Source organism: Medicago sativa, chromosome 7 (assembly GCF_051527215.1).
Source record: "Medicago sativa cultivar Bolivia chromosome 7, Bolivia_mono, whole genome shotgun sequence".
Taxonomy (NCBI): domain Eukaryota; kingdom Viridiplantae; phylum Streptophyta; class Magnoliopsida; order Fabales; family Fabaceae; genus Medicago; species Medicago sativa.
The window spans coordinates 85,040,237-85,064,860 of record NC_140755.1 but is presented as its reverse complement, the minus strand read 5'-3'; the positions used below and the strand labels follow the sequence as shown (position 1 = coordinate 85,064,860).

At 34.8% G+C, this 24,624-nt stretch overlaps 1 protein-coding gene and 1 pseudogene across 2 annotated transcripts; both read left to right on the top strand.

The window, feature by feature from the left end:
* The first annotated feature begins 4,554 nt into the window (after positions 1–4,554).
* On the top strand, positions 4,555–15,044 carry LOC146909540 (transcription elongation factor SPT6 homolog; annotated as a pseudogene). The gene is made up of 17 exons (XR_015018270.1): positions 4,555–4,675; positions 4,774–4,884; positions 6,582–6,729; positions 7,155–7,227; positions 7,337–7,487; positions 7,922–8,057; positions 8,140–8,380; positions 8,471–8,677; positions 8,761–8,886; positions 8,981–9,367; positions 9,444–9,548; positions 9,622–10,400; positions 10,866–11,010; positions 11,087–12,261; positions 13,316–13,525; positions 13,602–14,094; positions 14,344–15,044. The product of XR_015018270.1 is annotated as a transcription elongation factor SPT6 homolog (transcript).
* Positions 15,045–21,990: 6,946 nt separating this feature from the next.
* LOC146909539 (Nascent polypeptide-associated complex (NAC), alpha subunit family protein) lies at positions 21,991–24,214 on the top strand. Its single transcript, XM_085724951.1, has 4 exons — positions 21,991–22,116; positions 22,687–22,774; positions 23,419–23,549; positions 23,648–24,214. The coding sequence occupies exons 1-4, from the start codon at positions 22,057–22,059 to the stop codon at positions 23,978–23,980; spliced, it is 612 nt and encodes a 203-aa protein (XP_085581077.1). The 5' UTR covers positions 21,991–22,056; the 3' UTR covers positions 23,981–24,214.
* The last annotated feature ends 410 nt before the right edge of the window (positions 24,215–24,624 follow it).

Here is a 24,624-nt window from a genome sequence, read left to right as displayed (position 1 = left end):
ATATCATAGTTATACAATTTATAGTGTAACAATACGTCTTTAGTGTTATAAGTTAGATCGACAAATAGGATAGACATTATTGTTGATGAGGAATGAAAGAAGGATATTATAGATGTGAAAAGGATAGAAGATCATATCATATTCCTAAAAGTTATAGTGGAACAATACATCTTTAATATCATTAGTGCTTATGCACCCCGGGGCAGTGGTTAAAAAAACTTTAAAAGTAAATTTTGGGATGATTTAGGAGGCTTAATTCTAAATATACCACTAGGAGAAAATATTTTTCTACGAGGGAACCTAAATGTGAATGTAGGGAGTGTTTTGAAGGCTTGAATAGGGGTATGATCTAAGGGAGATATATGCGGATGGTAAATTCATATACAAGGGTCGGGTGCAATAATCATGAGACCGAGGTGTACACTAGGTTGCCTTAATCAAAGACCAAACCCGGCAAAGTACCACGACAAACCGTGGTGCCGCCTACACGAGAGTACCCCTGTCTCACAACCTAATGCCCACAAAGATCCTCTAAAAAATCGCAGCTGCACTACAACAGGCTGAAATACCCGCAACTAAAAAACGAGAAAAGCCAAGCGGACGCAACAACAATTATGCACACACAAAAGCCTCCGGTCAACGGCTACATCACGTAATAGCGGCGCAGAATCGACACTAACACACCCACAAATAATGCAAACAACATAAGGTTAATGCATGACCTACTATCAACGCCACAAAACTGTTCTTTAATTGATTAATTTTTCACGTTATCTAGATTAGTGAGCATTCATGACATCTTTTTGTAGATTTATATATCTATTTATTTTCGTGTTAATTAGATAATGGCTTGGGAAATCCTTTACAAATAAGCTTATTTTTTTAGTTTGAGTTAACTTTGAAAGAAGCTTTTTCGATTAAGAATTGAGTCGTAACTTTAATATCATTTTTTCCGTTGCATTGCATATATTCTCTTACTATCATTTTTAGTTTTTATAACAAAGACGAAGTGAAAATAGACATGTTTCAAGACATAATGATATATTTTTTTTAAGGCCGTAACATGTTGCAATTGTCATTGATGAGAATTAGAACAAATGGCGTGTCATTATGCAACTTTAAAAGGAAAAGCCGCACTTAAAATGCATTAAGAGGTAACATAAAACTTCAAAGCAAAAACATGTCTCCACCGAGATATGCTTTGTTAGTGTTGTCTCCACCGCACTTCTCTTTGTGTACTCCTTTGTTGTTGTTTTTGAAGCAACACAAGTCGAAATACCGCTTGGAATTCCGGGATGACGAGTTTAGCATCAGTGGTACAAATGACATGGACGAGGCAATTATAGTAAAGAACAAACCAAGAGTTACTAACTTTACGATACCATTCAACATTTTCTACATTTTTAAGCCGATATGTTTAAATATAAAGAATTCTCATATAAAACTAATATTTTATCTTTCTCTTCAACGTGCACACATATGCATGCAAAGGTGTTAATATTAATTTCGGGACTTTACATTTAATATGCAGGATCTGCGTATCGGTGACGATGACTTGAAGAAGCCGTGTTTGATTGAAATTGAAATGCTGCTTCAGAAAACGGACGGTCTCTTATTGACTTCAAATCTATGCCCAGCCAAATGCGGCGGACATGCCAACTTTCACAAACAAGCTTATCGTTGATGAGCTAAATGACAACAAAGATGAACCGGATAAGACACACGCCGATGTTGATTGATGAACAAAGATGTGTGCATGACAAGATCATGGAGTCCGTTGGTTCGACGACGGTGGTTTCTTTTTCTTATATGGTTACGGTGGTACCGGAAAAACCTTTATATGGAAAACATTGTCGAATCTTGTTAGATCGAAGGGGTTAATTGTATTGAATGTTGCATCCGGCGGTATAGCGACTTTTCTATTACCAGTGGAAGAACCGCGCACTCGACGCCGACGGTCGCTATTGAGATTAATGAGGCATCATCGCTTACTATGGAAAAGGATAGTCCTAGGGCCGACCTGGTGTGCGCCGCAAAGTTTATAATTTGGGATGAGACTCCAATGATGCACCGATGGTGCTTTGAGGTAGTTGGCCGATCAATGTGTGATGTCCAAGAATGATCCCCTAAACGAGTTTAGACCTTTTGGTGGAATGACGGTAGTTTTAGATGGTGATTTCAGCAGATATTGTACGTTGTCCGAAAAGGAACGAGGCAGGATATTGTTGATGCCTCAATCAATTCATCAAAGATATGGGCTTATTGTAATTTGTTGAGGCTTACTGTTAATATGAGATTGGGTGCATCTTTGGTACTGCAGAGCAGAGCAGAAGAAATTCCTAATTTTGGCAAGTGGATACTCAACCGGAGACGACAATGACGCTTCGGATGAGAATGGTGAAATGAAGGTAGAAATTCTGAATATTTGCTCATATCGGACACAACAAATCCGTTGATGTCAATTATATAAACTTTGTGTATCACGATTTGAATGATAACATTGGTGACTCTATTTTTCCAAGAAAGGGGAATACTCGCACCAACGCTTGATTCGGTTGAACATGTTAACGAATATATGATGTCGCCGATTCCAAGTGAAGAGAAAGAGTATTTAAGCTCGATTCGTTTGTCGATCGTGTGAAAATTATGATGTCCAAAGCGAGTATTTCACAACGGAATTTCTTAATGGTATTAAGAGTTACGGAATTCCAAATCACCGGTTGAAACTAAGGGTGGGATGTCCGGCTATACCGATGAGAAACATCGATCGTGCCAATGGACCGTGTAATGGTACGAGGCCGACAGTTACACATCTAGGGAAGAGCACGGTAGTTGCTACTTGTAATTATAGGAGAAAGGGCGAGGTACCGGGGGTATTCATTCCCGGGATGAATCTTATTCCGAGTGATCCGTAACTACCCTTCAAATTCGTACGCATGCAATTTTCATTGACGCTTTGTTTTGCGATGACAATAAATAAAAGTCGGGGTCAATCTTTATCTCGAGTGGGAGTTTATCTTCCTAAGCCCGTGTTCACGCATGGACAACTCTATGTCGTTGTCTCTCAAGTTACTTCTAGAAAAGGTTTGAAGCCGCTCATCTTGGATGAAGATAATAATGTTTGCAAGGAAACCAAAAATGTTGTGTATCGTGAAGTTTTTCAAAAAGTATGATCATTGACTATGTTTTAGAATTGTTGTTGCTATAATTTAAAAAACTAAAGTTACGTATTGTTTGGAAGTCGTTTTTCTTTTTTAATTTCTTTGTAAGGCGTATTGGTAGACATGGCAACAAACCCCGCCCCCGCAAGACCGGCCTCCCCCGCCCCGAATTTAACGGGAAAAAGCCGATTTAACCGGGTGCGGGTACGGGTGTGGGGGAAATTTGGAGTTTTAGTACGGGGGCGGGTGCGGGGTATGCTTACTCCCGCCCGCACCCACCCCCCGCCCCGCACCCGTTTTTTAAAACTTTCTTTCTTAAATTTTATAATCTTATTTCCATAAGTACCAACCTATTTTAATATAATATTACTCTTTAGAAACATATTTATTATAATTATTTTGCTCTTTTGAAAAAAGTTTATTAGATAAATAATTATTAATATAATTATTGTGTTTTTGTTGCTATGAAAAAATGAAAAAATATGCATTTTTTAAATATTTTATAAAAAATAAAGTTTTCGCGGGTGGGGGCGGAGCCGGAGTTGAGGCGGGGTTGGATGTTCATTTTTTACCCCCGATATGGTTTGGGGACGGGGGCGGGTACGGGTGCATGGAAGCGGGGGCGGGGACGGGGATTCTCAAACCCGCCCCCGTCCGCCCCGTTGTCATGTCTACGTATTGGTCATTACGGGACATGCAATTTCTATATAAGCAGATCCTCCCTGCCATTGACTTTTAATTGATGCACTTTTCGGGTATAACAAGACGCATAACTTTTTTTACATCGTTGTTACCCCAAAATACAAATTTACATTAGACCATTGGTTTTGTAAAAAATAAAAACAAATAACAATCGACGTTTACGTAGCCCAAACTATATTTAGACACACCCATAAAAAATTTAACGTTTGCATTCACAAAGCTATGGGTATACATCCGACAACGACTATTATATAAAAAATAATCTTTTTAGTTTTTATGATTAATAAAATATATTATGTCAACAAATAATAATATACAAGACGTCGACGTATTTTTGCATAAATATTACATATGCTAAGTTTAACAATGAGTACATCTTATACTACGAATAATTAGTATAAGTATAAATCCAAATACTTTAATCGTTATGTGCAATGTTTAGATATTTCAAAATATATACAAAATTAACAACATTAAGATGATATTTTTTTCCATATCAAATTTAAACTATAACCACATTTATAATTTTAAGATAACATAATATAAAATCTATACATTTGATAAAAAAGTTTTTTATTTTTCTTTTGGCAGACAGTCCACTATAGAAGAAAAAAGAAGAAGAGAGGAAACAACTAGAAATAAAAAAATCAGTAGAAATTTATATATTCACCACAACACCTTCTTGCGATACATTGTTCTTCTTCACTTGCTTATTATAACTTAATCGCTCGATTCATTCTTCTCTCGATATCTGCATCGCGCGTTCGATTTCTCTATCGATATGGCGAAAGGTGTAATCTCCGATGACGAAGGTAAACCCTAGAAATTCCTCCAATTTGCTTCTTCGATGTGATTCTAGGTTTTCGTACAAACCCTAATTTTTTAATTTTGGGATGTTGTATGGGTGCAGATGAGGTTGAATACGGTATGGATGAGAGAGAGCCGATTGATGGTGAAGAATTGGAGGAAGATGATGGTCGTGGTGTTGTTGATGATGATGATGACGAGGAGGAAGAAGAAGGTATGAATGAACTGCTTTGAATTTGATTGAGTTCGAGTTTATGAATTTTTCGATGTTTTAGTTTTTTTCTTTAGTTTTTTTGTTATTTTTTGTTCTTAGTGGTGGCGGTGTTTTGGGGAATTTTGAGATTATTAGGGTTTTCTTACGCTGCATTGTTTGATTTTGGTGTGAAATATGGCTTTTGGTAGGTTCTGGAAAGTTGTTTTTGTTAGATTCATGGTTTAAGTTTGGAAATGATTTTTTTTTCTTTTCAATTTTGATGGTCAGAAACTGAAAATTAGAAATATTAATTCTGATGGTCTTTGCATTACCAATAACAGTCTCAGTTTTTGGGTTCTTTTCTTACCTTTTGTTCTTGGTGGTGGCGGTACTAGTGTTTTCTTTTGTTGCATTGTTTGGTTTTGGTGTAAAATATGGCTTGTGGTAGGTGCTAGAAAGTTGTTTCGTTAGATTGATGGTGTATGTTTGGAAACGAAAATAAATTTGCAATTTTGATGGTCTTTGTATAAAGAACTGTTGAAATTTGGGGCCTAACTCATCCTTACAAAACCGGTTCATAAGGCGAGGAGTGCCTCCTCTTTATAAACTCTTATCAAGAGTCTTAAGAACTTTAGGGATTCGACTTTTAATTATTTGATGTTGGTATACTATGAACTATGGCTTGTGGTAAGTGTTGGAAAGTGGTTTTTATTAGATTGATGGTTTAAGGGCGCGTTTGTTTCAGGTTTAGAATAAATGGATTTTGGGTTAAAAGAATCTAGAGATTATTTTAGAGATTTTTAAAAAATTTGAAGCTATTTCCGTTGATAAAAATCAACGGAAATAGCTTTGAAGCTCTTACACTTGATTTCGTTGTTTTTAGAAAAAAAATAGATTCCGGTAAAGCTACTAGGAATGGCTTTTCATTTTGAGGCTAAAAATAGATTTATTTTTCAAAAAATCCCAAACAAACGGGCCCTAAATTTGGAAACGAAAAACTAATTTGCAACTCTGAATTCTGATGGTCTTTGTATTATGAAGAAAGCTGAAAATATATCAACATGGATATGACCATGTTGGATTTTTCTTAGGATGCGATTTGTTATATCTGGCTATAAAAGGTGAAACCTAATAAGTTTTATATACCGTGCAAAGATTAGTTCAGTATGTGGCAAACGGTGGTGTGAATTTATATATATAGATAGCCTGTGACTATGCTTTGGCTGGAAAAGTATAGATCCTTATCTGATACATTTCTGTTGTATAAGATGTGATGTAGTAATAGCAATTACTTTTGGGCTTCTCTCACTGTAATCAAAGTAGGAGTTGTGTCTAAGCTGGGGGAAATACTCAGATGAACTGAGGTTGATAGTCTGAAGGTTCCGGTTTGGTGGTTCCATACGGAAATAACGGGGCTTATTTTCGAGATTGGTTTTAGTTAGCTAGTTTAAATGATGGTGGAGTTTTACTGTTTGGTCCCTATTGCTCTGCAATGTGATTGTTGGTATAGAGTTTGCATTCTTTTGCCTTTGTTTTTTGTTTTCCTGATTCTGGTGCTTAATATATTTCATGTTGTTTTTGCTGTTATATGAATTTTTTATTCCAGATGATGATGTCGACTGTGGAGCTAGTCTTGGGCATAGGATTATCTCTGCATGGGGTTTATTTGATGCTATCTTATTGTGCTGATATTCTTTTTCTTTACCCCCTCATTTCAGAAGGGCAGGATGAATATGAAAAGGATGGATTTATAGTTGATGACATAGAGGAAGAAGAGGAGCAGGATGATGAAGAAAGAGCAGAGAGTGATGAAGAGCGTCGGAAGAAGAAAAAGAGGAAAAAAAGTTGATACTCTATCCTTTATGTGTCCTTTTCACTTCTGCTTATGGTTGATGTTAATAAACATATGTTCAGAAAACAAAGAACAATGCTTGAAAATATGTAGATAGTTTTTCAATTAATCCAGATAAGTTGTGTGTGTAATACATATTTGGTAATCTCTCCTGCATCATGAAGCTGATAACTTTTTCTCTTCTAAATTTTTTGAAGTGTTTTTTTGTATTATTTATAAATTTCTGTCCTGCTATTTAAAAAAGCATGCCATACATGTTGGTAGCAATGCACATGGTCTGGCATCTGCCCTTGTTCTTTTTCTCCCCGTCAAGATGGACACATAATTGAAGAAAGTTGGATGTATATTTTCTTATGTACTTTTTGTTTAAAATTGTAATACATGCATGATGGTAAAATCTTCATCTTAATTTTTATCAAATTTATTCCTGCTATTTTAGGGAGGAGTATGTCCTTGATGAGGATGATTACGAGTTGCTGGAGGACAATAATATCAATATTCACCGTCGGAAGGTTTTTAACTTTTGTATATATTTTCATCTTTTATTAATGTTGGCCATTAGGTTGCTACTACTTTGCTTTATACACATTTTATTGAAAATAATTTTCCTGAATTTATCAGGAAAATAAAAAGTTCAAGCGACTGAAAAAAGGTAGGGGCACTGAGGAGGGGCACTCTAGACAATCTGACGATGACGAGTTTTTTGGAAGTGGTAAAGGTGGGCGAATTGCCAATGAGAAGCAGCTTGAATACACTTTATTTGACGGTGAAGGTATGTGCCAGTCATGGTTTGTGTTTTTGGTTTTTATTAACATAATTTAATAGGGATCATATTGGTGAGAATGCTATTTTTATCGGAGAGTGACAGACTCTTATCAGCCATTAGATCAAAATATACGGCTGAGATTAAACGGTCATTTTAATACGCTCATTTCGTATTTTTAAAAAGCTTATTATACCTCTATTTGAAGTTATTAGATGAAGTATCAATTAGTTTTGAAATATTATTAAAATTTGTAGAGTTGATGCACGCAATAAGAAATTTCAATTCAACGGTTGGGTTGATGAAATCTAATGTTTTGAATATGTAGTATAACTTTTGAATACGAAATTACTTAAACAAAATCAGTATTAAATTTATATTTTGAAATGCATTGGTCAAATTGTATGCTGAAAACTAAACCAAAAAACGAACATGCTTTTCAGAAACCCATCTTGAAGACATTGCTGAAGAGGAGGAGCAAGGGGAAGAGGAGGAGGATGCCGACATCGGGGAAGAAGATGAAATGGCTGACTTCATTGTGGATGAAGAAGAACTTGATGAGAACGGAATCCCTCTGAGGTATTTAAAATGCACACTTTATTCTTTATCATTAAGAATCTTATTATTTGATCTGATGTTCTGTTACTGCAAATCCATGCAGGACTAAGAAGCTGAAGGGTACAAGAAGGTTTAAGCCGGCACAATCCAATGCTTTACAAGAAGCTCAGGCATTATTTGGCGATGTCGAGGAGTTTCTCGATGCTCGTAATCGAAGTCGAGAACAGAACGATAATAGGGAGACTAGGCTTGAAGATGAATTTGAGCCTATTATTCTTTCTGAGAAATACATGACAGAGAAGGATGACATGATTAGGGAGCTCGATATTCCAGAGAGAATACAGGTCTTATGAGATTTCTGTGGAATAAGATGAAATTTCCGAGTTAACTAGGTGCATTCTTATATTATGATGAGCTATTTTTTTTCCTTGTAGATATCAGAGGAGAGTACTGGTGCTCCTTCAACGGATCCAATTAGTATAGATGAAGAGACTCAGTGGATAGTTAAACAACTTAAACATGGGGCCGTCCCTTGGATTCGCAAGAAAAATTCAAGTTCCCAAAATAAAGAGCAGGAGCTACCAATTGACCAGGATGATATTGTCAGATTTTTGGAACTGCACCACGAGCAAAAATTAGATGTCAGTATTATCTGATCCCTGAGATTTGCATCTGTAGTTTACATTACCCTTATTTTCCTAATATGTAGTTTTCTGTTTTTTAGATTCCTTTTATTGCCATGTATCGGAAGGAGGAGTGTTTAAGCTTATTGAAAGACCTAGAGCGACCTGAAGCCGGTGATGAGAATTGGGATAAGAGCAACAAGACACCTATTCTAAAATGGCACAAGGTCTATTATGATTTATTTTTGTGTCTGTTAATATATTGTTTGATACCTATAACATCTAAAAACTCTCCAATTTTATCGCCTGTGCATTCTTTAGATACTTTGGGCTCTACATGACTTGGACAGGAAGTGGTTGCTTCTTCAGAAGCGGAAGAGTGCCCTCCAGTCATACTACAACAAACGGTTTGAAGAAGAGTCTCGTCGTGTATACGATGAAACGAGACTAAACTTGAATAGGCAATTGTTTGAATCAGTTATGAGATCACTGAAGGAGGCAGAATCAGAGAGGGAGGTTGACGATGTTGACTCCAAGTTCAATGTACATTTCCCACCTGGTGAAGCTGGTGTTGATGAAGGACAGTACAAAAGGCCGAAAAGGAAGTCAATGTATAGCACTTTCAGTAAGGCGGGTCTGTGGGAGGTTGCAAGCAGGTTTGGGTGTAGTTCTGAGCAACTCGGATTATGTCTATCTCTAGTTCAGATGGTAAGTATGCTTGAATTTCATACTGCTCTTTTTTTGACCATCAACTAAAGGTTTTGTTTTGTCTTTCCTTCTACAGCAAGAGTTGGAAGATCCAAAGGAAACACCAGAAGAGGTGGCTTCTAACTTCACATGTGCTATGTACGATACCCCTGAAGAAGTACTTAAATGTGCTAGGCACATGGTATGTATCTGTAACTTTGTTCATAATCATTAAAATGTGTCCTTTGTTTGATCATATGGTTATTTTGTTCCAGGCAGCTGTTGAGATAAGTTGTGAGCCTAGTATAAAGAAATATGTTCGTAGCCACTTCATTGACCATGCTGTGGTGTCAACCTCTCCTACTGCTGATGGAAATATGACCATAGATTCGTTCCATCAGTTTTCTGGGGTGAAGTGGCTGCGAGAGAAGCCTTTGTCTAAATTTGAGGATGCCCAATGGTTCCTAATACAGAAGGCAGAAGAGGAAAAACTCATTCAAGTTACTATTAAGCTTCCTGAAGAGTATCTTAATAAGTTAATAGACCAATTCAATGAGCTTTATATTAGTGATAGTGTTAGCAGATCTGCTCAACTGTGGAATGAACAGAGGAAGCTGATACTGCATGATGCATTTTTCGATTTCTTTTACCATCAATGGAAAAAGAAGCAAGAGGCGTATTAGCAAGCAAAGCAAAGCTTTGGGTACTTATGGAGTATGGGAAGGCCTTGTGGAATAAGGTTTCTGTGGGGCCTTATCAACAGAAGGAAAATGATCTCAGCTCGGATGATGAGGCTGCGCCTAGGGTTATGGCCTGCTCTTGGGGTCCTGGAAATCCACAAACAACTTTTGTTATGTTAGATTCATCAGGAGAAGTGCAAGATGTGCTATACACTGGGTCACTTACTTTAAGGTCGCAGAATGCCAATGACCAACAAAGGAAGAAGAATGACCAGGAACGTGTGCTGAAGTTTATGACAGATCACCAACCGCATGTTATTGTTTTAGGAGCAGCTAACTTGTCTTGCACTCGTTTGAAGGAAGATATATATGAGGTCATATCTTGGTTTTATGTTCACATCTATATTTTGGAGAATTTTGTGATGCAATACCTGTACTAACATTGTTAGGAATGCTTATTTCCGTTTATTTGTGTTCCAATTTCAGTCACCTTACCAAACACGGAAATTATATTGATAAGTTGTCAGTCTTATTCCCATTTTCATATTCATTACGTTCTGTTCCCTTCAATCTATGTTTCACTCGGTCTTAATTACCAAACTTAACTAACCTAAATATTCCCAACCACTCTGTTTCTACATCCAAATTGGTGAAACATCATACACGACCAGATATACTTCTACATTAAATTTTAAAATGATTTTTTGGGTCAGTAGGAATTGGTATAAGTTTATCTGATGAATGAAATCAGTACATGTTTTACCTTTGCTGGGTAACTTGAGATGGATTTCTGCTGTTTTTGTATTGTGGGTCTCATCTCTTGGTTTGCTCTCTGTTAGGTTATTTATAAGATGGTCGAGGAAAATCCTAGAGATGTTGGCCATGAAATGGATGGGCTCAGCATTGTGTATGGAGATGAAGCTCTGCCTCGTCTTTATGAAAATTCTCGAATTTCCTCTGAACAGCTTCCTTCGCAGCAGCTAGGTAAATATTGTGTTGGGTGTATGCTGCCCTTCTTCAATGAATCCTGTAACTAATCCTATTTTTGTTGCTTGGACAGGTATAGTGAGGCGGGCTGTTGCTCTTGGTCGATATCTCCAGAACCCATTGGCAATGGTCACGACATTATGTGGACCTAGAAAGGAAATTTTATCATGGAAACTGAGCCCTTTGGAGAATTTTCTCAACCCGGATGATAAACTTGGGATGATTGAGCAGGTTCTGGTAGATGTGACCAATCAGGCTGGTTTAGACATTAACTTAGCAATAAGTCATGAATGGTTATTTGCTCCATTGCAATTTATTTCGGGGCTTGGTCCGCGGAAGGCTGCATCCTTGCAGAGATCTCTGGTTAGAGCTGGCTCAATTTTTACTCGGAAGGACTTTTTGACTGAGCATGCACTTGGTAAAAAGGTGTTTGTCAATGCCGTTGGTTTCTTGCGTGTCCGGCGAAGTGGATTGGCTGCTAGCAGCAGCCAATTTATTGATTTGCTGGATGATACACGAATTCATCCAGAATCATATATTCTTGCACAGGAGTTGGCCAGAGCTGTGTATGAGGAAGATGGCACGGCTGATGCAAATGATGACGATGATGCACTGGAGATGGCCATAGAACATGTCAGAGATCGACCTAGTTATTTGAAAAACCTGGATGTTGTGGAATATGCTAATGACAACAAACGTCAAGACAAAATTGAAACTTTCTACGATATAAAAAGAGAATTGATTCAAGGTTTTCAGGATTGGCGTAAGCAATATGAAGAACCAAGTCAGGATGAGGAATTCTATATGATTTCAGGTGAGACTGAAGAGACTCTTGCTGAAGGTAAAATAGTCCAAGTTACAGTTCGCAGAGTGCAAGCCCAGAAAGCAATATGCGGGCTTGAATCGGGAATGACCGGAATCCTTATGAAAGAAGATTATACAGATGACTGGCGAGATATAATTGAATTATCTGATAGGCTACATGAAGGTGATATGCTCACTTGTAAAATCAAGTCAATTCAGAAGAACAGGTATCAAGTCTTCCTTGTTTGTAAAGATAGTGAAATGAGAAGTGATCGGTTACAGAACAACCAGGATCTTGATCCCTATTACCATGAAGACCAAAGCTGCTTACCAAGTGAGCAAGACAAAACTCGGAAAGAAAAGGAGCGTGCAAAGAAGCATTTCAAGCAAAGGATGATTGTTCATCCACACTTTCAGAATATAACTGCAGATGAAGCGATGGAGGTTTGCTTTTTAATAACTTTATGTCATATCTTGTGTTGTATTGACCTTTTTTTTTATTTTTAGAATCATTATATTTTCCATTATTGTGAATTTTCTTAATTCTGTGTATACACATTTCATCCTGTCGTGCAAGATTGCACTGTATCTTCGGTTACAAAAAGTTTATTTGACTGATAGTTGACTCCTAGTCTTGAATGGGTAGAGTCACCTTTTTGTATTGTAATATTCTTTGGATACTTGCAACAGATTGGTAATTTCAGTAATATTGGTTTGGACTTTGGATGTAGCCAATTTCAATAGATTTATGGAATTTTAAGGAAGATGAATACATATGCCACCCAAGGTCGTTGCCATTATTGATACATGACTCTGCAAGTTAACAAGAGGCCTTCCCTGTCGTCTCCTTAGTAATTATTTTTCTATTAGGAATGCTAGCAATACATTTTTAAGACATGTTTCTTTCACTAGGAATTCTTATGCGTCACATTTAATAAGAGAGGTACTGCTCCCTATTTGGTCAGACTTGGTGCATATTTGGTTAGAAACCTACATTGATTTTACCCAATAATATGAAGTCTGTTGAAAAGAGTAATTGCTAGCTTTGCATTTCTTGCTATTATTATCACTTATTTTTTGTCTGTATTGAAGAACACGTGCAATATTTACTGAAGTGATGATTTTTCTTCTCTTGAATATTGGTAATTAGATGCCGTGCTTGTTTGAAATCACGGTGGGCATGACAAAATCGCGGTGGTTTGCCAAACTGTGAAACCAAACATACATGTCATAGATTTGAATACACATCATTTGTAGTTCTAGTTCCTAAAGCGGGTGTATGTTCTTGGTGTGAGAGCTATTATTAATATATAAATGAATATAGGTGATAAAAAAAACTAATAAAATTTAGGAAAAACATTTATAAATTCTAGGATTTGATCTCTCAAACACTATCTTCTAAGCAACATGTACTAGTTACAAGGTAAATGGATAAGTTGGATTTTTTGTTCAATGATTGATCATGCGCATGCTTAACTATATCTCTGTCTTAATGCAGTTCTTGTCGGACAAAGATCCTGGTGAAAGTATTTTCCGTCCTAGTTCCCGTGGTCCTTCCTACCTTACTTTGACTCTTAAAATTCATGATGGAGTATATGCCCACAAGGATTTAGTTGAAGGTGGGAAGGAACACAAGGACATTACAAGCTTACTTCGAATTGGAAAGACACTAAAAATTGGAGAGGACACTTTTGAGGATTTAGATGAGGTAAGGTTCTCCCCTACCTTTCGGGATACCTTTATTGTGACACTATGATTTACTCTTTTCTATTCATATTGATTAGGTTATGGACCGATATGTTGATCCGTTGGTGACTCACTTAAAAACAATGTTAAATTATCGCAAGTTCAGGACGGGTACAAAAACAGAAGTTGATGAATTTCTGAAGATTGAAAAGGCCGAATATCCCATGCGTATCGTTTATAGCTTTGGGATCTCTCATGAACATCCTGGTACATTTATACTGACTTATATAAGAAGTACAAATCCACACCATGAGTACATTGGTCTTTATCCTAAAGGATTCAGGTTCCGGAAAAAGATGTTTGAGGATATCGACCGGCTTGTGGCATATTTTCAAAGACACATTGATGACCCTCAAAATGATTCCGCGCCTTCCATTAGATCTGTAGCTGCAATGGTACCAATGCGAAGTCCTGCAACCGGTGGCTCATCAGCGGCTTCTGTGGGTGGTTGGGGTGGTTCAAATGGTGATGGTGGTTGGAGGGGTCACTTGAATGATAGGGATCGATCTTCTACTCCTGGTTCTAGAACAGGTATACGAGATTTTAAATTCAGTTCTATTTTTATGTTTTAGTGCATTATTGGTGAAGAACCACTGCACATAGTATGTGCTTTTGCAACTTTGCTGCGTGAAGTGAATGCTTCCTCTTCCGTGCATTTTGTTTGTTCTATTTCTACCTATTCTCCTTGTTTGCAGTTCAACTGTCATCCAACTAATTGCTTCCACTTGTCATTTTTTGGATTCTTTTTTATTTTAATCAAAACTTTTACTCTTTTTATAGGACGACCTAGTGGAGTGCCTCGTCCGTATGGTGGTGGAAGAGGGCGTGGTCGTGGTTCTTATAACAATAGAGGACACAACAATGAAAGGCAGGATGGTGCGTCTGGATGGGGATCTGCTTCTACAAAAGATAAAGATGATAGTTTAAGCAACTTTCCAGGGGCTAAGGTTCAAAATTCCCCTGGAAGGGAAGCATTTCCTGGTGGTTGGGGTGGAGGCAGTGGTTGGGGAGGTGGAGTTAGTACGGGTGACAAAAGTGGCTGGGGAGGTGGAGCTAATACAGGTGACAAAAGTGGCTGGGGTGGAGGTAATGGGTGGGGTGGTGGAGCTAGTACTGGCGCTGAACATGGAAACTCTGGCTGGGGAAGTGGATCAAAGAAAGCTGCCGACATTGGATGGTCCGGAAACTGACCGTGGTGGCTCGAGATGGTGGACCGTCCACGTAGATTTGACTACCGAATAGAGAAGAGTATATTATAAAAAAGAGGGGGGGGGGGGGGGGGGGGGGGGGGGGGGGGATGGTTTTGTTATCCTGTTGGTCCTTGCCAATATTCTCAATTATGGTTTTAATCCATTGTTTCTTTTATTTACGCAAATCAGGAATTATCTCTTTCGGTCCCTAGCGTTAGTTCTCTGCCAAAAAAAAAAGCTGATGTGGCTGTACAATGATGGTTCATATATGATATGACTGACTTTTCTTAATGAGATGTTATTACTGTAGTTTTTACTCACATTTTATAATGAAAGAGTTAATTGAAAATTACAATTAAATCGTCATAAGCTTCTTCCTCGTCACCACGTTATAGGTACAACCGCTGTTTAGCCGTGATAAATATCTTGTGAACTTGTATTCATAATGTGGATTCTTTTTGCTTTAGAGGTACAATCAATATTTTGTTGGCGGATGTATTAACCAAATTAATAATTTGATGAACCAAAATTTTCATTCAAATTAATTAAATTGTTTAGTATTTTTCTCATGTTTGAATCAAATCAAATTGATTAAGCTTCTATTGATTTTGATATAAATTTTTTCATTTAAAACTGATCATCTAAGATCTAAGGAATGGAAATGAACATTTATGCTTTATAATTTACTTATTTTATTTTAAATTGTATTAGTAGGGTTGTCTGAATAAGATGTATCTACACACTTTATAATTAGTACGCATTATTTTTTTCATTGTAATTTATAAATATTTGATATTTTAAAAAAATATTCATAAACCAAACAACATATTACGTTATTTCACTACATTTTTATTTATATATGTGAAAAGTTAGTTTGAAAGGTGATTATATTAAATAGTTTATACGAAAACAGAAGTCCATTACAATACATAAACTAAATAAAATAGATCAGTGACCATATTAAAACAAAAGATTCCATGATTAAACAGAAAATATTACAAAGATTCTTTAAAAAATAATACTATTACAAAGACAAATGACATACCGTCATTAAAAAGCCTAAATAGGCACGTAGTGTAGGTCGCGATCATATCGAGAACAAGTCTAAACAAAATTGTATCTTAATGTCAATGGGTTGAGGAGGGAAGGGGTTGAAGAAGTCATATGAATCTTAGATAATTTTTTCCTTCAATCCCTTGTGAAGAAAAACTATTTTTGCCATCACTGAATTTTACACCAGTTAGAGCATCCATAAGGGGGCTAATAGTTTGTTTATTTTACTTTTTTTCACATAAAAATGAATCCATAAAGATTGAATGGATTTTGACTGATATTCCCAATTGTGTACATGTACAAAGTGCTATAAAAATTTTTAACAAAACATATTGATGGTGGTTTTGTAATGATGATTTCAAAGGTTTTGGAAACATAATGTTATAGTCTAAGCATTGAAATGCTGCTACTTCAAAATAAAGGATGGGAAAGGTTCCCAGTAAAGGAGAACATGAAGTTAAATTATTATTCTTATTGGAGACACACATGTAGTGGAATAATTATGAAGAACCAATAGTTAATTGTAACTTAGAAGGTTATATTCTGCTCAAGGAGAAGTTTGATGGTTGATGACAAATGGATATCACAAGAAAAAATGAAAATGAATTTCCATAATACAATAAATAAGACTCTAAAATTGATCAGACTTTATATAAACCTACAAAATATAACAACCAGTAGGTTCTTTAGTTTTTTTACATGAACTCAATAACTGTAACCTGTTTCATAGCTTTAATTTTTGGGCATGTGAACAAGATTGAATGTAATGAACTCAAATTTCCAGGGATTAGCTCGAAAAGGTGTTTGAAATTCAGTACTTCCGCCTTTCTTTTGCACGCTTACGAGTACTCTTACCTTGGATCTTCCACTTTTCATTCCCAGCTGGTCGCCTGTGCTCTTCAATTTCTCGAAACTTTCAAACTTAATCAAACAAATATGTTTTCCAATGCCTATCTTACCTGTAAGCTGAAAGGTTTTGATCAGAAAGCAATTCATTTGCAATTGATTCTTTCCTCTCATTCTTTGTTAATCTACCTGAGTAGTAGTCCAGTGGAGAACCTACAACTGTTCCCACCTGATCATATTCAAATCACAACAAAAAGGTTAAAGGATGTTGAACAGAAATCATATCTTGATGGGACGTTCGATAGCTCTGAACTTGCCTGAAAGTCCTTTGGAAGAGCCTTTGATTTTGAACCACTCTTTTTGTAGTGCCGCTTTGGATCAATAGCATCATCCCTCAACTGTGAGCATCAACCAATATATACATATCAAAGTGTAAGGATCATAAGAAATTGTGTACACAATAAAATTAGTTAGTTTGACACAAGCTGATGGATACATTGGAATCCATGTTAGCAAGTACTGCATAAATGTGTCTATCATTATTTTAAAATGTTATAGACATGAACCAATGAACTATGATCTTAAATATTCTCATTATATATACAAAAACAAATGAAACAATGAACTATGGTCATAACATTACTTGTTACACTCTCAATGTAGACATCCATCAGCATTGTAGTTTACACCCTCCGGTCACTATTATAAGCAAAAATCAACATTTTAGATTCATTCATTTAATGATGTATGTGGTCTTTATTAAAGACCACATACATCATTAAATGAATGAATCTACAATATTATTTTTTGCTTATAATAGTGACCGAGAGTGTATTTCACAATGTCGGGAAAGTCTGAAATGACATCCATATTCTAACCTACATATAATTCAATTTATAGATCAGGGCTGATAATTATTGGTTAGGGCAAAATCTCAGGCGAAGCAGCCAAATAGTATGAGAAGGATAATTGTAACTTGTAAGGCAAGACAGACCTATATGACTTGTGAAGTTGACTAGAATTGATGTGAGATATTAATAAGACAACCTAAAAAAGAAACTACTCTCTTAAATGTAACTTTGTGATTTCCCATCAAAATCAAGTTCTAAAAGTAATGAAAGAGCAGACTATAGGTTGTGTGAGCATTTGGTGGCCAACAAACTAGAAAAAGCATATAATGGTGAATAAGAAAAACGCACCAACTGTGAATAAGAAAACTAGAAAATGAAAAATATTAAGATGACATAATTAAAAATAAAAAAAGATAAAAATAAGTATAGAGGCATGATACAAATTCTCAGCAATTTAACACTTTTATTAATTGATCAATAACTTCATAATACATTTACATTATAACAATGTTTATTACACTAAATTATTAGACACATTCTCATAAGGTAGAGGAGGGGTAAAACGAAATCTGTGGTACAAGAAGATGGAGGGAGAATGAGGAAAAATTTGTCAACCCTCTCGCACAGTGGCAGAGTCAAAAAATGTTTGGGTGGACCACTAAAATAAACTATATTATATGTACATTTTTTTAGGAATATATTATATGTACATAAATATTAAATCACATAATATTTAAATCACATACCTAAAAATTCAAAATAATTATCTACACAATTCGAGTGACTGATAGTGTGATAGTAATATTTATTGAGATGGAGAAGAGAGTGCGCACATGGTAATTTTATTTAAAATTCAAGGATATTTTAGTAATTTTTCTCATAATTTTTTTTAAATTTTTTGGGCTGGGTGGGCCATGCCGGAGCCCTAATGCGGCTCCGCCAATGTTCTTGCACATCCTTCAAACGGGCGAGGATGGGTAAAAATAATACGAGACATTGCCCTTTGACCATTCATATTATCCTTAAAATATGAGAGGAGCCTTTTGTACGAAAGACCAACGTTGGAACGTTGACATCATGAACACTTTTACACTACTATAAAAAAGAAGGAGATAATGTGAGATAGAATGAGAATTTGTGAAGAATTGATAGGTATTTATAGAAGGAAAATACAATATAGAGTGTAACGAGTTGGTCAAGGGAGAGTCAAAAACGGGGTCAAGTCTTGCTAACCAACCCAATAAACACACATTCAATGAGCCGGTCTTGCGGCCAAGCCAACTTCCACATTCCGAACTAGTTCAAATTATATAATCTCGAAACATACCCATAATCGTCCAAATTATATAATCCAAATCGGTTCAAAACGTGTTAAAACTCGTACTTTGTATGGTTTGGGACATTTCGATTGTTTAATTTGAACCTCTCAAGTACACGATTTTTGTATGGTCCACATCACACAAAAACTTCTATAAATTGATGTGTTTGGTTCATTTGTTGTAAAACACACCAAAGAACCATGATCATTTAACCAATAAATTTGAACACCAAGTTAGCCACATTTTACTACAACGGGAAAAACCCCAATCTTCTATGGGCTCGGATTGATGTCACCTTGTACGGGTTGATGTATCGGCAATTTGAACCAAATCACCGCCTTGGAACCGGTAAGACACAAGGAGGGTGAACAATGTTGAGTATTGTCGTCCATCGACCGACTCGATGGAAGCGTCTAGCTCATCTAAATGAAGCTCATGAACAACTACAACATGATAAATCAAGACATGCATTGATAAACCAGATAAATATTTAAGTTTGGTCGATCTATGATCTTTTGTGTGTGTTTTAATATGTTGTTTTACACTATTGAATTACATAGTTTCATTTATTATGTTGATAAAATTGTTATTTTTAATGTATGTTGTTGAAATTAAATTTTATGTGTTATGAACCGTGCCAAATCCTACAAACTTCAAATTTTAACATAGTACGAAGATGATTCAAATTATATAATCCAAAATATTTTGAGAATGAATTGAATTATGTAATTTGAACCCTCTCAAAATGTGGACTGTGGTGTTACAAGCAATGTTTCTCGGTTTTGTGTTGTGTTTAGTGAATTTTAAACGCTTTAAATGTATACTTTGACCGTAGTTACAACATAGGAATATTTTATGCCCGTAAATAGTCTTCTATCCTTCAACATTTTCATTCATTCTTCACTTTTTCATTTCTTATACCGTCTTTTTTATCAGTTAATTTTGGCAATATATTATGATACAAATTGTCATCGTTCACCACTAATACTATCCAAAAATCAATTAATAGTTAACATAAACGAAAATCCTTAAAACTATCCATACTTTTCACTGTAACCAAAAAAAAAAAAATACTTTTCACGGTAATGTTGGAGCAAATGTTTAAATTCATGAACCCAAAACATTTAATCATTCATATTTTTATTTATTTTTTATTTTGGTCAAGTAGTTTAGTGGCTAAAGCTCACACAATATAATTGTAGAGAAGTGGAGTGTTCGGGGTTCGAACCCCAACCCCTACATATAAAATGCAATATCCCTACCAACTTTCTAACATGTAACATGATGAATAACTAAATTTTGCCCAACTTTCTAACATGTAACATGATGAATAACTAAATTTTGCTCATCTCTAATTGTGGAATATAAATTGTGATTCGCATGATCATAAAATGTAACATAGATAACAATAGTGCAATAAAAGATCAACTAAAAAATAATGAAATTTAAAGAACCAATAAAAAAACAGTCAAATTCAAAAGACATAAGACATAATATCGTTTATTATAGGGTTAATTAAGTTTTTGGTCCTATAAATATCTCAGTTTTGTTTTTAGTCCTTATAAAAATAAATCACACTTTTTAGTACCTACAAAATTTTCTTGTTAGTGTTTTTAGTCCCTGTTAAATTCAAATTTGTTTAATTATGCTTAAAATTTTGAATTTTTTAATGATTTTTTACATACTTGTTTAAAACATTATAAAACGTTCCTCTATGACAAGTTAGGTCAAAATTTTTTTTAGGTCCAAATTTTCGTTAGTTTTATCTTTAATTTTTTGACGTTTTAAAAAAATTATATTTAATTCATTACATGTTAAAAAATTCTAATTTTTTATAAAAGAGATTATTATAACGTTCTTAACATGTCTGTTAAAAATCATTTAAAAATATATAAGTTTAAGTATAATTAAACAAATTTAAATTTAACAGGGACAAACACATACTTTTAGTCCTTGTAAAATTAAAATTTGCTTAATTGTGTTTATACTTTTAAATTTTTAACATATTTTACATACTTATTTAGAACATTATACAAAGTTCCTCGGCAAAAAAGTAACTCAAAATTTTATTATTAGGTTCAAATTTTTATTAATATAATCTTAAAATTTTGGCTTTTAGAAAAATTCATATTTAATTCATTACATGTTAAAAAACTAAAAGATTTAATAAAAGAGTGTCTTACGATGTTATGAACATGTTTTGTAAAAAATCTTTCAAAAATTTAGAAGTTTAAGCATAATTAAACAAATTTTCATTTAACGGGGACTAAAACACTAACGGAATATTTTGTAGGGACTAAAAAGTGTGATTTATTTTTATAGGGACTAAAAAAAAATTGCAGATATTTATAGGGACCAAAAACTTAATTAACGCTCTATTATATCTCATTTTTCAAATATATGTTAAAGTTATACTTTAACTACTTTAACCACCTTTTGTATTTACTACGTGAGAAATTATAGTCGTACAATATTTTGTGATAATTTTTGAACAATTCTTTCTCATATTTACATTACGTTATTATTGTTTTTCTATTTTTCTTCCTCTATTGTTTTTGACCAAATAACAAGAGAGAGAAAACAAAGTTATCACAGAAATTGTTACCAACAAATATCATTACTTTTGCTACATAAATTAACTTGTATTAGTTAGTCATAACACTCATTTTTTAACGCACTCTTTTCCTATTTACTACATAAAATTGGTTGTATTAGTCATAACACTCACTTTTTAGCATGCTTTTTTTGGATGGGAATGCTCCAATTCTTAGCAGAAAAGGGCCATGATAATTTAAAGTTTGGTCGGGAAGATTGTTTCATTAGAAATCGAATTCGGTTCTCCTACACAATTTATTCTTGGTGGAACTTGTTAATCACTTGAGCCAAATTGTTTAGTTATTTTATCTCTCACTCTTTTATTGAAAATACATTTTATAAATATGACAGAGTAAAAAAAAAACATGACCGTAAAAATAATTCCGATATGAGTGACAAGTAAATTATTATATTTTGTCAAAAAAAAGAGTAAATTATTATATTTTTTGGAACGAACTTTTCCGTAAGAATAGCATTGAAAAAAACAGGACCGGGGGAGAAGAAAGAAGCGGGTTAAAAACCGGGCCAACCCGAAAACATAGTATAAAAACATCTAGGGTTTTTGAGGTTGTTGTTTGTGTGTTGTGTTTGGATCTATCACCGCTCCCCAAAAATCAACTTCTCTTTTTCAGAATCACCATGACTGCCCAAACCCAAGAAGAGCTTCTTGCTGCTCATCTCGAACAACAGAAGATTCATGTAATTCTTTTCTCTTCTTCATCCTCCAATTTATTATTTTATTTTTTTAGTTCAGTTTTTGGTTGATTATAGTTTGATTTCCAAGTAATTGGTTTAGTTTTTGATTTTTTGGTATTTATCTTTATGTATGAAATGTTTTAGGGACTATTGATTACTGTGTATGAAATGATTTAGGGTTTTAGATGTTAATTTATTTTTTATTATTTTTATTTAATTTACATGTTTTTGAAATCTGGGTTTTTGGATTTGAATGACCATGTCATGATTTTATGAATAAATTGAATGGTTAATTTGTAATTAAATGTTACAATGAAAAAAAAATGGAAGAACTTGATTGTTAGAAACAGATGAAAACATGTATCTGTGTATCTATAGAGGAATTTAAACACTGTTCTTGTAGTAAATTGTAATTGGTTATTTAGTTAGCACGTGATTTAGCTGATTTTTACAGATGAATTTGTTCTTATGGTTACTAAGTATTGATTGTAAACTTATAAGTGTAGTGGCTGAAGTTTTTTTTGCTGCATTTTATAATTTGCTGTTTTTGACTGTATTTGTATCTTTTTGCAGCATGATGAGCCTGTAGTTGAGGATGACGATGATGAGGACGATGAGGATGACGAAGACGACGATGATGAGGACGATGACAATGCTGAAGGTAAACTTGCAAATAAGATTAACTAATGTTGTGCTTGTAACTTGCCTCATTTTGCATTTGGTGAAGGTTTTTTAATAGCATTCATTGAGTAATTTGGTAGGAATTAGTACAACAAAGTGAATTAATGTACGGTCTATTAGCATAGTTTTGCTTTGTTTGTTCTACAAAATTTCAAATGGGTGTTTCATCTGAGGTCTTCATTTAACAAGTGACAATAATAGTTCACAAAGTTGTAATGTATTAATCTTCATTTAAAAGTTCATCATTGGTATTCTTTTTTATTGTTTAGATTCAGAGATCACTATCAGTACAACTGTGATGTTTTGCATCATTTGATAGTACAACGTTAGAAGTCAAACTGAAATTCTTTCTCAGCTGTTCTTTATTTTGTATTTAGTGTATGTTGAGGGTTTAACAAAATCACGGGTGATTTTGTCAAACCCACTGCGACAAATTGTGGTACTGTCATAAATATTGTGTGTGGTCTTTGTAGACCAGATTAGTCTGTACCAGAATACAACCAAAATACATGTACAATGTCAGGATCCACTGTTCTGCATGACTTTCAATTCTGCTGTTGTTTTTTTGCATGAACTAAGGCTACAATGATGGATGCAATATTTTTTTTTCTTTTTCTATTGCAGGATTTGAAGGTGATGCATCTGGTAGGTCCAAACAGACCAGAAGTGAAAAGAAGAGTCGCAAGGCAATGCTTAAACTTGGAATGAAAGCTGTTACTGGCGTCAGTCGTGTGACAATCAAGAAGAGCAAGAATGTTAGTATTGATGCTTGTATTTATGTCGAGTGTTTTTTCTGTTGTATCAATATTGGAATGTGTCAAAATTTAAAATTTGCTTTCTACCTGTTCATCAGATCTTGTTCGTCATCTCAAAACCAGATGTTTTCAAGAGTCCAACTTCTGACACCTACATTATATTCGGGGAAGCTAAGATTGAAGACTTGAGCTCACAGCTACAAACTCAGGCTGCAGAGCAGTTCAAGGCTCCTAATTTGACCAATGCGGGTGCGAAACCAGAATCCTCTGGTATTGCTCCAGAAGATGAGGATGTAGACGAGACTGGTGTAGATCCCAAGGATATTGAGTTGGTGGTGACTCAAGCTGGTGTGCCAAGATCAAGAGCTGTTAAAGCTCTCAAAGCTGCCAATGGAGACATTGTTGCTGCCATTATGGAGCTAACAAATTAATGCTCAGAATTGGTAGTACTTTAGATTTTGGATTGTGAAGCTATTTTTCTTTGCTGGTCATTTTTTTTTGTTGCTCTTGTTGGGTTTGAAATAGTGGTTTCTCAATCTTTACCTTTGCTTTGTTCTATTTTCTGTGTAATCGCACTTGCAAAAGAAAAAAACTAGACTTTTGTTCTAAAAGTTCATGTTTAATTCCAATGCCGAGAATGACAGCGGATCATAGTTGATCATAAACCAGACCTTTGCTGTGTTCTATATTACCTTCATTGCGTGGCTATGTCTTGTGAATTTGTGAAAATTGTTCTTTATCACTCTTAGGTTGGTTTAATTAAGAATTTTTTTAAGGTAAAACCTGTTTTCAAATCCTTTGGCGAAAAAAGGTGTAGCTTTGTCCCTGATAGTTTCTTTTTTGCTTCCCATAATTCAAATGGTATTTTTAACATCTAGAGCCCACATAATACAGATTTAGTGTTTGATGGTTACCGCTATAACTGATTTTTTAGATAAAAGAATTGTATTCTTTTCTTTCCACACATTTCATTTTTAAAGGTTGTATAGAATCTATCTTTAAATCTCTAAATTTGCCATTTCTTTTGATATTTTATATACTTTTCTTGACTTCAACTAATAAGGATGCTTTCATC